Source organism: Pan troglodytes, chromosome 10, assembly GCF_028858775.2.
Source record: "Pan troglodytes isolate AG18354 chromosome 10, NHGRI_mPanTro3-v2.0_pri, whole genome shotgun sequence".
In the NCBI taxonomy this organism is placed as follows: domain Eukaryota; kingdom Metazoa; phylum Chordata; class Mammalia; order Primates; family Hominidae; genus Pan; species Pan troglodytes.
In genome coordinates, this window is record NC_072408.2 from 7,872,331 (window position 1) to 7,887,593 (window position 15,263).

General features: G+C 43.8%; 1 protein-coding gene across 46 annotated transcripts in view; it reads left to right on the plus strand.

Moving 5' to 3' along the window:
- Nucleotides 1–726: 726 nt before the first annotated feature.
- The window catches only part of WNK1 (WNK lysine deficient protein kinase 1), a 159,491-nt gene continuing 144,954 nt past the window's right edge, over nucleotides 727–15,263 (plus strand). For 45 of the 46 annotated variants that reach the window (XR_010147726.1, XM_016922525.4, XM_016922528.4 and 42 more), the window contains exon 1: nucleotides 727–2,341. Coding sequence is in view for 45 of the 46 variants with exons in the window: in XM_016922525.4 (XP_016778014.4) it covers nucleotides 1,583–2,341 (759 nt within the window). In the remaining variant the exon portion in view is untranslated. 46 annotated transcript variants of the gene reach the window in all.

The following is a 15,263-nucleotide window of genomic DNA, read 5'->3' on the forward strand; positions in this document are numbered from 1 at the left end:
TTTCTTTTCCCCTCCTCCGACTCAGAGCTCAGGCTCCGGTTATCCTGCTCTGCCCTTCCCTTCCACCCTCACAGCCCTGCAGTCACTCAACACTACTGCGGCTCTCTCCATTAAAGATGAACAACAGATCATTTTTCATTGCATGGCAACCCTAAGAGCTCTCTAGCTTAGTAGAGCATGATGGGAGTCTTTCCATCCCCCCCCACCCGCCCGCGCGTTCCTCTTCTTTTTTTTTTTTTTCCCTTCCTTTCCTTCTTCCACAATTAATCCCTAAATAATGATTTTCCTAAGCTCGCGCGGACTTCGGGATGGGGTTGAGCGACCCGTGATGACGCTCCCATCAGCCTTTCAGAAGGGACGGTTTCCAAAGAAAACTACAACTCCCACGAGGCATTAGGCTACAGCAACCGCAAGGCATCACGGAAGTCGTAGGCACTTTTCTTCTAGGTCCCGTTCATCCCCGCCAACCCGTAAACTATAAGTCCCAGGGTGCCTCGGGGCTAGCACGCCTGCGCAAAAGCCCCGGAGCGAGGTGGGGGGTGGGGCTGCTCCGGGCGGCGGGGGGCGGGATCCGAGCGGGCTGTGTGGAGGCTTCAGACTCCCGGCGCCATTTAGCGCGGAGAGTTTCCCGGGTGGACGCGGCTCCTCTCTCGGCTACTCCGCACCCCCATCTTCGGTGACAGAAGGCGCCTGGTGGGGGTGACTGCTCTTTTCTCTCCCTATTCCCCCTCACCCAGTCCTCTAGGTCTCCTCTCCTCTTGCCTCAGAGAAGCAGCGGAGCTCGGGCCCCGCGGTGAGCGGCCCTCCCCTCCCCGCCGTTCCCTCCTCCGTCAGCCCCCGGCACCGGCCCGGGAGGAGACGGGTTTGCCAGGCCTGGGGCGGGCGGGGAGGCCTCGGGGAAGGGGGGGCCCGCTCCTCAGGCGCCGAGGCTCCGAGGCTCCGGCCCTTCGCCTCTGGGCGATGGGCGACCTGTGAGGCCGGTCCCCATCGCTGGGGGCGCGTGTGGGAGGAGGCGGCCGCCCGAGTGACCGGGAGCCGGGCCGCGGCCTTCCCTCGCCCGCCTCGGCCCCTCCCACTCCTCTGCCCCGGGGCTGCCACCGCCCGGGCGTCGGACCTGGTCCCGTGCTCGCGGTGCCGCCGCCCTCTGGGCCTAGCCCGCCCAGCTCGGCGAGCGGCGGCAGTGGGAGCCGCGTCCGCCGCATCCGCCTCGACTCGGTGCCGGCCCCGGGCCCTCCCCTCATGACTGCGGCGCCTCTGCTGCCACCGCCCGCCCGGCCGCCGCTCGCCGCAGGATGGATGCGGACCGTGCGGCGCTAACCCCCGTGGCTCAGCTCCCGAATCGCCCGCCTTCGAGCCCTCCTCGTGAGCCGCAGCAGCCTCGGTGCCAGCAGCCGCCGCAGCTGGGCCCAGCGGTCCGCCTGTCCCTCGTCGCGGCTTGTCAGTGCTGAGTGAGGCGTCGTCCGGGTCGGCGCGAACCCGCCCGGCCGCGGTGCCCTGCAGACCTCTGCGCGGGCGGCTCGGCCCTTCACGCCCTTTTCATTCACGAATCCGAGCCCGCTCGCCTCTCTCCAGCGAACCGACCATGTCTGGCGGCGCCGCAGAGAAGCAGAGCAGCACTCCCGGTTCCCTGTTCCTCTCGCCGCCGGCTCCTGCCCCCAAGAATGGCTCCAGCTCCGATTCCTCCGTGGGGGAGAAACTGGGAGCCGCGGCCGCCGACGCTGTGACCGGCAGGACCGAGGAGTACAGGCGCCGCCGCCACACTATGGACAAGGACAGCCGTGGGGCGGCCGCGACCACTACCACCACTGAGCACCGCTTCTTCCGCCGGAGTGTCATCTGCGACTCCAATGCCACTGCACTGGAGCTTCCCGGCCTTCCTCTCTCCCTCCCCCAGCCCAGCATCCCCGCGGCTGTCCCGCAGAGTGCTCCGCCGGAGCCCCACCGGGAAGAGACCGTGACCGCCACCGCCACTTCCCAGGTAGCCCAGCAGCCTCCAGCCGCTGCCGCCCCTGGGGAACAGGCCGTCGCGGGCCCTGCCCCCTCGACCGTCCCCAGCAGTACCAGCAAAGACCGCCCAGTGTCCCAGCCTAGCCTTGTGGGGAGCAAAGAGGAGCCGCCGCCGGCGAGAAGTGGCAGCGGCGGCGGCAGCGCCAAGGAGCCACAGGAGGAACGGAGCCAGCAGCAGGATGATATCGAAGAGCTGGAGACCAAGGCCGTGGGAATGTCTAACGATGGCCGCTTTCTCAAGTTTGACATCGAAATCGGCAGAGGCTCCTTTAAGACGGTCTACAAAGGTCTGGACACTGAAACCACCGTGGAAGTCGCCTGGTGTGAACTGCAGGTAAAGCCCCACCTACTTCTTTATTTGACGGTCCTTTGGATCCCAAATTTGGCTCGGCGAAGCCAGTTGATCGAGTTCACCCTTCACTTGGCATTCTCTGTTGGACTCCGAGTGGGAGGGGGAGGCCAACTTTTGAAAGGGGCTGAAATTAGGAGAATGTGGAGCATGTGCCTAGGGGTTGGGATAGGATAAGAATTACTGGTAGCCAGAGGGATTTGCTACCGGGCAGCGGTGGTGAAGGTCATCTTAGTACAAACGAATTGTCTCCTGGTTTAGAGTCTGGCAGGAAACTTGGAATGAGTGGGGAAGTTGAAAGTACAGATGCTTCTTCCTCTGTGCATTTCAATCTCATCAAAGGCTCTGCAGTGATGAGCTGCGTCTGGGTGTAGAAGCGTGTTTCCATTCCTGAGATCAGGCTGTTCTTTTTAAATGAGAACAACCTTGTACCTTTGGATGTATTTTGCTTGATGGTTGCACAGGCATTTAGTATAAAATAATTATTAAAAAAAGACTCTTCTCTGCCCCTTTTGGATGTTTGATGTTGTTCTACCTAATGATGCTTAAGCCTTACAGTAGCAGCATTGCTCTGACGTTGTTCATTAAACTAATGTCTTTCAGCCCATTCACTATACAGCGAATAGTACAGGAGCCCATGCAAAATTGTGTAAGTGCTTTGAGAGTCGTAATGTCATCATCATTGTTTTAATCTTATAAAATATCTTTAAGCTAAACTTTCCCAAGAGTCCGAAGGAGTCGCAACACTTCCTTTTTTAACCTCTAGTGGTGTAAATAATGGTGTGTCATTCCGGTTGACTAGTACATTCTAGGTTTAAACAGCTGAGTTTGGGCTACTTGTTGCTTGACTTACTGAAGCAGCTTGCTTAAATATTACCCTGACTGGGCATAGGTGAACATAGGTTATTAGTAGGAGCAGGTTTATGCTGAAGGAAGTCAGCCACATTATGCATACATAAAAAATGCCATTATTGATAGTAATCTTGCCAAGAATATAGACCAGCCTGATACAGGATATGAAAATAACTGAATGATCTTGGAACTTATTTTATCCATGAACTAATATGTTAACACGTAACCCTTTGAATGTCAGGTTCCAAATAACTAAGGCCATATCAAATGTGAAATTAACACAGCATGTGGAAGTAAACTTAAAAACTAAGAAGTTCTTTACAAACATAATCATTTCTTAACTTTTACAGTTAATGATGTAGAACTTCTAAGGTAGTGTGAAATTAAAACTACTCATTAATTTTATAGTATTTTAAAATTGAAAAGGTGACAGATCTTTAAAAAAAAAAACCTCGTCAAACGAAAACTGTTCATTTTGGTCAGTCATATTCAAAAAACTTAGTCTGGGCCAGGCACGGTGGCTCACGCCTGTAATCCCAGCACTTTGGGAGGCCAAGGCGGGTGGATCACGAGGTTAGGAGTTCGAGACCAGCCTGACCAACATGGGGAAACCCCGACTCTACTGAAAATACAAAAATTAGCTGGGTATGGTGGCGCGCGCCTGTAATTCCAACTACTCGGGAGGCTGAGGCAGGAGAATAGCTTGAACCCAGCAGGTGGAGGTTGCAGTGAGCGGAGATCGCACCATCGCACTGCAGCGTGGTGACAGAGCGAGACTCCGTCTCAAAAACAAACAAAAACAACAACAACAAAAAAACTTATGTCCGATTCCTTTTGGTTTACAGGCAGAAATTTACAGGTAGACACATTTCTTTCTTGTACTATCGATGCTTATTGATACTGATGCTGGAATTTTATTCTTCCATTATAGTTTTATATTTGAATAGGTGCTTTTTAACAATTTTGTTTTCCTTAACCGGTTACCTTACTTTTTTAAGACTGGACCCAATTACTTGTTGAGCACTTTATGAATTAATTTTGTTAGTTTTAATTATTTCACTTCTGAGACTTCTCAGCATGTGATGTGTGTTTTCCTTTTATCACCTGGAATTTTCTGATACTTTATTATCTTGGAACTGATAATACAGTGAAAAAAACTTAATTTGTCTAATGTCACGATAAAAACTTTGTCTAAGCTTCTCAGGTTTTCTTAGAACTCGTAACTTTTTGGATTTTTAATTCTCTATCTAGGCATGGGCATTACCAAACTAAAGAAAATCTTACATCGCATATTATTTTTGAGTCATTTCAGGATTTGGCTGCAGAACTAGATGAATCCTAGCTTATTAAGTGGTACCTGGTTTAGAAACTTCCATGTCATTTGTCTGTGCTTCTGTAATTTTTTGTTTTGATTTTGAAAAGATTATCTTATCTGAAAAATCCTTTATAGCAGTAGTTAGGCAGTATTTTTGGTTTTTTGACCAGGACACTTGCACTACATGCCTAATAAAGTATTCAGTGGGTCAGTGTTTGAACTTTTATCTTTGGAGCCAAATTAAAGGACAAGCCAAGGGATTACTAAAGCACTGGAAAGATAGAAACTTTTTCGCTAAATGTATCCTTTTAATATACATATATTTCTGAAGCAAGACAGGAGAATATTGAGTTAAGTTGTTGAGTTAAAAATCTTAGTGTATTGAAACTGGGAGAAATCTTAGGTTATCCTGCCCAGCTATTTATTTGACAAATAAGGAACCTGAAATCATAGAGCAGGTAAATAACTTGATTAGGTAGATGAAGAACAAAAGCTAGTTAGGATCTAATAATTTGGGAGATGATAAAGCATTTGTAGTCCAGTAGATGGCTAATAAGTCATTTCAAATGAAGCAGTATTGTTTTGGTGTGGAAGTGGCTGTTGGATTTCTGGAGAAACCTGGTCCTTATACCCATGGCAAATTTCAGGCTTCTGTTTTGGGTGTTGATTTTTATCACTTCAAATTGAGATATAAATAGGCTTTTGTGGATGGGTGAATATGGTATACAAATCAAGCTATTTTCTGCCATGCTAATTTTTTTAGAGTCATGTTATGCTATGCATTGCTCTTTAGTAAAACAAGCATCAATTCTTTTTTTTTTTTTTTTAAAAAGAGACAGAGTCTTGCTCTATCTCCAGGCTAGAGTGCAGTGGCGCGATCTGAGCTCACTGCAACCTCCGCCTCCTGGGTTCAAGTGATTCTCCTGCCTCAGCCTCCCAAGTAGCTGGGAGTACAGGCGCACCCCACCACACCCAGCTAATTACAAGCATCAATTCTTAGTAAATAATACCTAGGTAATATTTTGATACCACAGGACCTTCAGTAATTACCGAGATGTTTAAGATGCAGATTTCTTTAACTGGTTTTATTAGACAAGTAGTGCACCTTAATTTTAATATTTGGTTGTCTTGGTCAGAAAATATTACTGTTGGGCTCTATCTGCAGAGTTTACATTGCTTTTCTAGAAAGGGATCTTGTTTTTCAAAAAAGATAGCATAATTTCCTTTAAGAAAACATTGATGGAGCCGGGTGCGGTGGCTCATGCCTGTAATCCCAGCACTTTGGGAGGCCGAGGCGGGTGGATCACGCGGTCAGGAGTTCGAGAACAGCCTGGCCAACATGGTGAAACCCCATCTCTACTAAAAATACAAAAATTAGCTGGGCGTGGTCCGCACGCATGTAATCCCAGCTACTCGAGAGGCTGAGGCAGGAGAATCGTTTGAACCCGGGAGGCAGAGGTTGCAGTGAGTCGAGATCGCGCCAATGCACTCCAGCCTGGGTGACAGGGTGAGACTCTGTCTCTAAAAAAAAAAAGAAAAAAAAGAAAGAAAGAAAAAGAAAACATTGATGCACAGATTTAAGAATGATTTATTTTAAGCACCTTCCCAAGTTGCCTCTGAAGAGTTCACATGATGCGTTATATGTTGATGAGATTGTTTCCACATCTACCTGAAAAGAGAGGTTAAATCATATTTTTGTTGAAGCTCCAATATACTTAACTGCCTATTTTTCTCTGTCTTTTATTAAGACTGTGTGTCATGAGTACATGACATTAATATTTTGTGAATAGTTTAGCAGTGTTACAGAAATGGGATGTGGTTCTGTGCTTAAGAAACCATCATTTATTTCTTTGCTATAGTTCTTAAAATATCTAATTGAACTGAATCTCTCTATTTGAATGTTGGTGATTTTTTCCCTCTTATCTTTTAAATTTGTGCCACATTCCTTATTTTTTAGGATGAGAATCAGCGTAACTTTCCGTCTCAGGGAATAGTTTTTGGAGTTTGTTCTTAAATCCTCAAAGTCACCGATTAGGAGTATTGGCAAATTTTTTTCTCTTACCTTTTTTCTGACCCATAGTAACACAGTCTGAGAAGTAATCTAAAAACCTGGAAAGAGGTTGTTTTTGTGTAAAACAAACCAGGAATCTATTGTTGCTTTGTGACAATTCATTTCTTGACATTCAAATTCTGATGTAAGAGCCTAGTCATTTAAAATTTATCTTATTCCACCAGCAGCTTATCAAAGAATTTCAAAAAAATAAAATATATATGTATATAAATATAAATAAAATTCATCTTAGTTCATCCCTATGGAAACATTCAACTAAAACTGGGCTCTCATTTTCAGAAATCATCCTAAACCTGTTATTTGGGTTTTCTGGTAGTTTTTACATTTTTTTAGATAAAGCTGTAAAAGCAGCAAGAGTAGCTGTACTCAATTATCATTTCTGAAAATATTTAGCATACTATGAAATAATTCATAATTACGATTAGTACACCTTTGCTATACCAGTTCTTTAAATTATATTGATAATTTAAAGTATATATTTAGTAACTTGCATTTTATTTGAGTTTTTTGTTTTTTTTTTGTTTGTTTTTGAGACAGAGTCTCACTCTGTCGCCCAGGCTGGAGTACAAGTGGCGCGATCTCGGCTCACTGCAACCTCCACCTCCCGGGTTCCAGCAATGCTCCTGCCTCAGCCCCCTGAGTAGCTGGGATTACAGGCGAGCGCCACCACGCCTGGCTAATTTTTGTATTTTTAGTAGAGATGGGGTTTCACCATGTTGGCCAGGCTGGTCTTGAACACCTGACCTCGTGATCTGCCCGCCTTGGCCTCCCAAAGTCCTGGGATTACAGGCTTGAGCCACCATGCTCAGCCGTTTTGTTTTGTTTTAAAACCTGGTCTGCAGGAATAGGTGAGACTTAGCATGACCTCAGTTTATGTTTGAAGAGGCCATTTTTCTGCCTTGTAACGTAGTAGTTAAGAACTAGATTGCCTGGGCTCAAATCAAGGCTCAGCTACATAATTGTGTCACCTTGAGCAAGTTTTGTGCTAGTTTCCTGTCTGTAAAATGGGTGTAAAAAAGAGTACCCATTTTATAGAGTTGTGCTGATTAAATGAATGAACATATATAAAACATGTAGGATAGGGCCTGCCACATAAATATTAACTGTGATGATGCGGCATCTTTTTTAGGTTGTCCTTTTGAGGGAATCTGCGAAGATTTTGTTTGTTTATATTTATGCTTGAAAAATCATATAGCAAAACTTAACTACTGTTCTTGGAGGAGGAGGAAAGCAGGTATTGATCTTTATGTTACTGGTGCTTTTAAATTCCTTAGCTCTACCTGGCCTTTGCCTAACATTTTAATTTTGTGACCCATCACCCAAATGCCAATCTTTCTGAACTGCTTATTTTCAGAATCTGCTAAGATCCTTGTCTCATCTTTGCATGTATCTAGAAAGCATATTTTCTTTTGGTGGATCTCATATATAATTCTTACAGTATTTATTTATCATATTGAAATTGTTTATATATTTTGTCTAATCCATTAGTCTTTGGAAAGTTCACTATGGTGTAATAGAATACTATACAATGAAAAGGAGCACCAAGGCAGAACCCTTGAGTTCTAGATTACCCAATTTTCTGAGCTTTGAGTAAGGAACTTAATCTATAATGCTCATTTATTAGCAATATGTCTTACTGATTTAGGATTGTTGAAGATCCACTGAAATACTATGTGAATGTACTTTGAAAAATGTTAAGTGTTATATAAAATATAACAAAGAATACTTAAATATTCATTTAGAAGGCTATAAATTGTCACCTGTTACAAATGGAATATATTAAACTTAGTTGGATTTTAGGAGCTTTTTGCTTTGTCAACTTAATTTCTCAAATCTTAACAGGGGAGCTTTTCAGTTTGAAGAAACATTGTCAGAAGCTCTTAATATTTTATTTGGAAGATGATTATGCCTTTGACAGGTAGCAGACTTAATTTTATATGTAGTTTTTGTTGTTGTTGTTGTTGTTGTTGTTGATGGGGTCTTGCTCTGTAGCCCAGGCTGGAGTGCAGTGGCGTGATCTTGGGATCTTGGCTCACTGAAACCTCCACCTCCTGTGTTCAAGCGATTCTCCTGCCTCAGCCTCCAGAGTAGCTGGGATTACAGGCACCCACAACCACACCCGGCTAATTTTTTTTTTTTTTTTGTATTTTTAATAGAGACAGAGTTTCACCATGTTGGACAGGCTGGTCTCAAACTCCTGACCTCAGGTGATCCACCTGCCTTGGCCTCTCAAAGTGCTGGGATTACAGGCATGAGCCGCCGTTCCTGGTTTATATGTAGTTTTTAAAAGATTGGTTATTTGTGATTTTTACATAAGAGGAAAAGCATCAGTAAGCTGTGGTTTTGTGGCCAACTTAATTGATCATATAATATCTCCACCTTCACTTATATTAATTTAGATTTTTCAGGTGGGGTTTCATAAATAATTTACTTTTTAGTGTTGTGACTTGAATCTTGGCCTTGCCAAATTACCATATTAAATACATTATGCTAAATGAATATGTTGGAATGATTTTTTAGAAGAGTCCTCAGATAAGCTGTTAGTCATAACAAGCAAATAATTTTCTCAGGAATGTAAAAATTCTTAAGAATTTTAACAGTTTTAATTTAAGAGTGTTTGGAAATTTGCTTGTTGTAATCATCATACTCAGGTTAGTTAAGAAAAACCACACTGTCATTCCTGCAGATACCTTTTGTGCAGCTGAGGTTCAGCTTCTCAGAGACAATATTATTTTTGTCAGTAGATACGTGGTAGATGGTCTAGTTAATCGAACACACACTAATGTATAAACCAAACAGTGAGAGATGAAATTAATTAGTGAATCAAATGATTAATGTGCACATTCTCTGTTACTAGATAGAGATTAACAGATTTCTTGGGATAAGATCATTTTCATGGCTAAGAGTTTTGAGCTGCATAACCTGATATATCTATCTTTATGTGGATCATCTCCTTCCATGGACTGGTAGATTATTGTGGATTAAGGTAAATCGGGAAATGCAACAGATTTATCTCTTTAACATGCTAAAGAGTTACTAGATATCATTGTCATATTAAAATGTTCTTTGAACTCTCCATATTGCCCCTCTCACACACAGTCATCCGTCAGTATACACAGGAGATTGGTTCCAGACAGCCCCCACCCCAGGGTACCAAAATTCACAAATGCACAAGTCTCTTAAATAAAATGGGGTATTTTCATATAACCTACAGTAGTACATCCTCCTGTATAGTTTATTTTTTTAATTTAATTTTTTTTTTTTTGAGGCTGAGTCTTGCTCTGTTGCCCAGGCTGGAGTGCAGTGGCACAATCTCAGCTCACTGCTACCTCTGCCTTCTGGGTTCAAGCGATTGTCATGCCTCAGCCTCCCGAGTAGCTGGGATTACAGGCACATGCTACCATGCCCAACTAATTTTTGTATTTTTAGTAGAGATGGGGTTTCATCACGTTGGTCAGGCTGGTCTCGAACTCCTGACCTCAAGTGATCCATCTGCCTCTGCCTCCCAAAACGCTGGGATTACAGGTGTGGCTCCTCACGTATAGTTTAAGTCATCACTAAATTACTTATAATACCTAATACAATGTAAGTGCTATGTAAATAGTTTTTATACTGTAGTGTTTTAAAATTCATGTTGTTTTTTATTATTGTATTTTGTTATTGTTTTTCCCCCCAATATTTTCATCTGCAGTTAGTTGAATCCATGGATGCAGAACATGTGGATATGGAACCTGAGGATGTGGAGGGCAGACTGTTCTTATGTGTGGAAAGTAGAGAGTAACTGAAGAGTTGAGTTTTAAACAGAGAAGTTAATTGGTTAGATTTGCATAGCAGTAATTGCCCAAAAATAGATTAAAGGCATACAGGGGGAAGTGTAGAGATTCCAATAGTCCCCGCTCTTCTTCTTAGGGGATAATGGTTATTTTTTTCTCCTGCTTTTCATTTTTTTTTTTGAGACAGAGTTTCACTCTTGTTGCCCAGCTGGAGTGCAATGGCGCGATCTCGGCTCACCACAACATTTGCCTCCCGAGTTCAAGGGATTCTCCTGCCTCAGCCTCCCGAGTAGCTGGGATTACAGGAAGGCGCCACCATGCCCGGCTAATTTTGTATTTTTAGTAGAGGTGGGGTTTCTCCATGTTGGTCAGTCTGGTCTCCAACTCCCGACCTCAGGCGATCCGCCAGCCTCGGCCTCCCAAAGTGCTGGAATTACAGGCGTGAGCCACCACTCCTGGTCCGTATTTTTATCTTTTGGTTCTGTTTACTTTGAGGTTTGCAAGACCTCCCGTGGATACCTGAAGCTACAGACACTACTGAACCCTATGCATACTTTGCTTTTTCCATCCCATAACCCATTAGACTAAGTGACTAAAGGACGAGATGGGTGGGTGGCATTAACAGTGTGAATATGCTGAACAAAGGGATGACATGTCCCATTCGAGATTTCATCACACTAGTCAGAATGGCACACAATTTAAAAGTCATGAATTGTTGGCTAGGCGTGGTGGCTCACGCTTGTAATCCCAACACTTTGGGAGGCCGAGGTTAGTGGATAACCCGAGGTCAGAAGTTGGAGACTAGCCTAGTCAACATGGTGAAACCCTGTCTCTACTAAAAATACAAAAAAAAACTAGTGTGGTGGTGCATGCCTGTAATCCCAGCTACTTGGGAGGTTGAGGCAGGAGAATCACTTGAACCCGGGAGGTGGAGGTTGCAGTGAGCCAAGATTGCGCCATTGCACTCCAGCCTGGGCGACAAGAGGGAAACTCTGTCTCAAAAAAAAAAAAGAGAAAGTTATGAATTGTTTATTTCTGGAATTTTCCATTTAATATTTTTGGACGGTGGGAAGTGAAGCCTCAAGTAAGGGAGGGCTACTCTAGTTAGGATATGAGTGTGAGATTTTTAGGACCTAAACTAGGGAGATAATAGAAGGAATAGAACATTTAGATATTTAGGAGATAAAATATTTAGGGTTTAGTGGATAATTTAGTGATTAATTAGTGTTTGGAGGAAAAATGAAGCATGGATAAGAGGTTAGGGGATGATAGTGCTGTCAACTGAGAGAGAAAAATCAAAGGTTTTTTTTAAGTTTTAAGGTTTTTTGTTTTTTAGATGGGGGGAGGTATGGAGATGTATTCAATTGGACATGTTGAGATTGAGATTCTTATGTAATCTCCAGTAAGAAGTTCAATAGGCAGTTGGATATATTACTAAAACTTGAAGACTAGGTCTGAGATGAAGATAAAAGCTGATGATTCCCAAAAATGTCTATATTAGTTGTAGCTGAAATAATGGAAGTAAATGAGATAAGCTAGGGGGAGGATATGAAGAGATAGAAAAATTAGAGAGGGGGAGAGGGAAGAGTAATGGTCCTCAGGCAAAATAGTAACAATTACCAAGGGAATAAAATTTCAAGAAAATAATACATCAGAGAAGTTCTATTTTCATAGTAGTAATTGTGGAGAATGAATTTAACAAGTAGTAGTAAAGAAATGTAGTAGTTAGGCTGTTGAAATTGTTGCACTTGGCTATTAACAAATCATTAACACAGCACGGTGGCTCACGCCTGTAATCCCAGCACTTTGGGAGGCTGAAGTGGGCGGATCACCTGAGGTCAGGAGTTGGAGACCAGCCTGACCAACATGGAGAAACCCCGTCTCTACTAAAAATACAAAAATTAGCTGGGCCTGGTGGCGCATGCCTATATTCCCAACTACTCGGCAGGCTGAGGCAGAAGAATCGCTTGAACCGGGGAGGTGGAGGTTGTGGTGAGCCGAGATCGCAGCATTGCACTCCAGCCTGGGCAACGAGCGAAACTCCGTCTCAAAAAAAAAAAAAAAAAAAAAAAAAAAGAAAGAAAAATCATTAACATTCCCACTGAGAAACAGCCCTGACAAAAAGAAATTTAAAAAAAAGTCACTAACAATTAAATTTAAGGTTGCCTCAGTAAGGGGGAGGTTGAATAAGAGAAAAGCACATAAATACATGTAAGTCACTGGTAATGCCCTAGATTTCTGCACTGTTCACTATCTAATACAATATCCACCAGCCTCAAGTGGCTATTTCGCTCTTGCCACCCAGGCTGGAGTGCAGTGGCGTGATCTTGGCTCACTGTAACCTCTGCCTGCCAGGTTCAAGCAATTCTGCCTCAGCCTCCTGAGTAGCTGGGATTACAGGCACGTGCCACCACGTCCAGCTAATTTTGTATTTTTAGTAGAGACAGGGTTTTGCCATGTTGGCCAGGCTGGTCTGGAACTCCTCAGGTGATCCACCCATCTCAGTCTTCCAAAGTGCTGGGAGTACAGGTGTGAGCCACCGTGTCCAGCCTTTATGTGGCTATTTAAATTTAAATAAATTAAAATGAAATTTTTAGAACTTCATTGTCCTGTACTAGCCACATTTCAAGTGCTCAGTGACAACATGTGGCTACGATATTGGATTGCACAGATAAAGAACATTTTCAGGCTGGGCATGGTGGCTTATACCTGTAATCTCAATACTTTGGAAGGCTGAGGCAGGAGGATTGCTTGGGCCCAGGAGTTCAAGACCAGCCTGGGCAACATAGCAAGACCCTGTCTACAAAAAATTAAAAAATTAGCTGGGCCTGGTGGTGTGCATCTGTAACCCCAGCTACTTTAAGAGACTGAACTGGGTGGATTGCTTGAGCTGGGGAGGTCAGGGCTGCAGTGAGGCTTGATCATGCCACTTGCACTTCAGCCTAGGTGACAGAGCTATGACCCTGTCTCAAAAACAATTTTTTTTTTAATCATTGCAGAAAATTCTTTTGGAATGTGCTGTATCCAGATCTTGGGTCAAGTTGTGCTTTTAAAAAATATAACAATATGAAGACTGTGCATGGTGGCTCATACTTCTAATCTCAGCACTTCTGGGAGGCCGAGGTGAGAGCATTGCTTGAGGCCAGGAGTTTAAGACTAGGCTGGGCAATGTAGCAAGATCTGGGTCTCCAAAAAATTTTAAAAATAAAAATAATAACTTTATCCAAAAAGTTCAACTTTAACCATAAAGTTCATCCTTTTAAAGTATATAGAGTGTTGTTTTTAGAACTGAAGTTACACATTTAAATATGTATACTCTATTAATAAAGAAAAAATAGTTATTTTTTGGGAAACTGTACCAAGGATGTTATCACATACATGCAGAATTAATAAAGGTTAACAATATGTCATAGTTACTCAAAATATTTGGTGACCTTACAGTTTCAGAAGAAGGGAAAATTTGCAGTGGGTTTAATGAGTGGATGAGAGGAAGTTTAGAAAGTAGAGACAATAAGTGTAGGCTGGGGTGAGGGTTGAAAAATTACATATTGGATACAATGTTCACTATTTGGGTGATAAGGCGATAAGGTTAGGTAACTAGAAACCCTAACCTCACCATTATGCAGTATATCCATGTAACAAACTTGCACATGTACCCCTGAATCCATAATAAAATATATGTATGTAAATAAAAATTAAAAAATAAAACCATGAACAAAATAAGTGTAGGCTGTTTCTTCTGGTAATTTTAAATGAATAAGTTCAGGGAAGGTTGGGTACAAGGATGAGATGGATAGATGAGCTCGAAAAGGTCTTTAAAAGTTGAAACATTGAACTGTCATGTTTTGTCTGCTTTGGTATCTATCCAAGCCAATTACTGCTTTAGCTTTGATTATTATTTTTTTTTTTTGAGACAGTCTCGCTCTGTCACCCAGGCTGGAGTGCAGTGTCATGATCTTGGCTCACTGCAACCTCCGCCTCCTGGGTTCCAGTGATTCTTCTGCCTCAGCCTCCCGAGTAGCTGGGACTACAGGTGCACACCACCATGCCCAGCTAATTTTTGTTTTTTTAGTAGAGACGAGGTTTCACCATGTTGGTTGGGCTGGTATTGAACTCCTGACCTCATGATCCGCCTGCCTTGGCCTCCCAAAGTGCTGGAATGACAGGTGTGGGCCACCACACCCGGCTTATTTTATTATTATTTTTGAGATGGAGTCTTGCTCTGTCGCCCAGGCTGGAGTGCAGTGGCATGATCTCAGTTCACTGCAGCCTCCGCCTCCCAGGTTCAAGTGATTCTCCTGCCTCAGCCTCCCAAGCAGCTGGGATTACAGGTGTCTGCCACCCCACCTGGCTAATTTTTGTGTTTTTAGTAGAGACAGGGTTTCACCATGTTGGCCAGGCTGATCTTGAACTCCTGACCTCAAGCGGTCTGCCCACCTGGGCCTCCCAAAGTGTTGGGATTACAGGCGTGAGCCACCGTGCCCGGCCCTAGATGTTCTTTAGATTAAAATAGTTCATTGTGGTCAGACAGGTTCATGCTCTCTTACACCAGGGGTAATCCATACTTGGACACACAAGAGCTTATGTCAAAATATGGCAGATTTCTTAAAATATTCCTGTTGTGGCAGACTCTCTGGGTTGATAGGTTTTTTTTTTTTTTTTTTGGAGACAGAGTCTTGCTCTGTCGCTCACGCTGGAGTGCAGTGGTGCAGTCTTGGCTCACTGCAACCTACGCCTCCCGGATTCAAGCAATTCTCCTGCCTCAGCCTGCTGAGTAGCTGGGATTACAGGCGCGCGCCACCATGCCCGGCTAATTTTTGTATTTTTAGTAGAGACGGGGTTTCACCATATTGGTCGGGCTGGTCTCAAACTCCTGACCCTGTGATCCACCCTCTT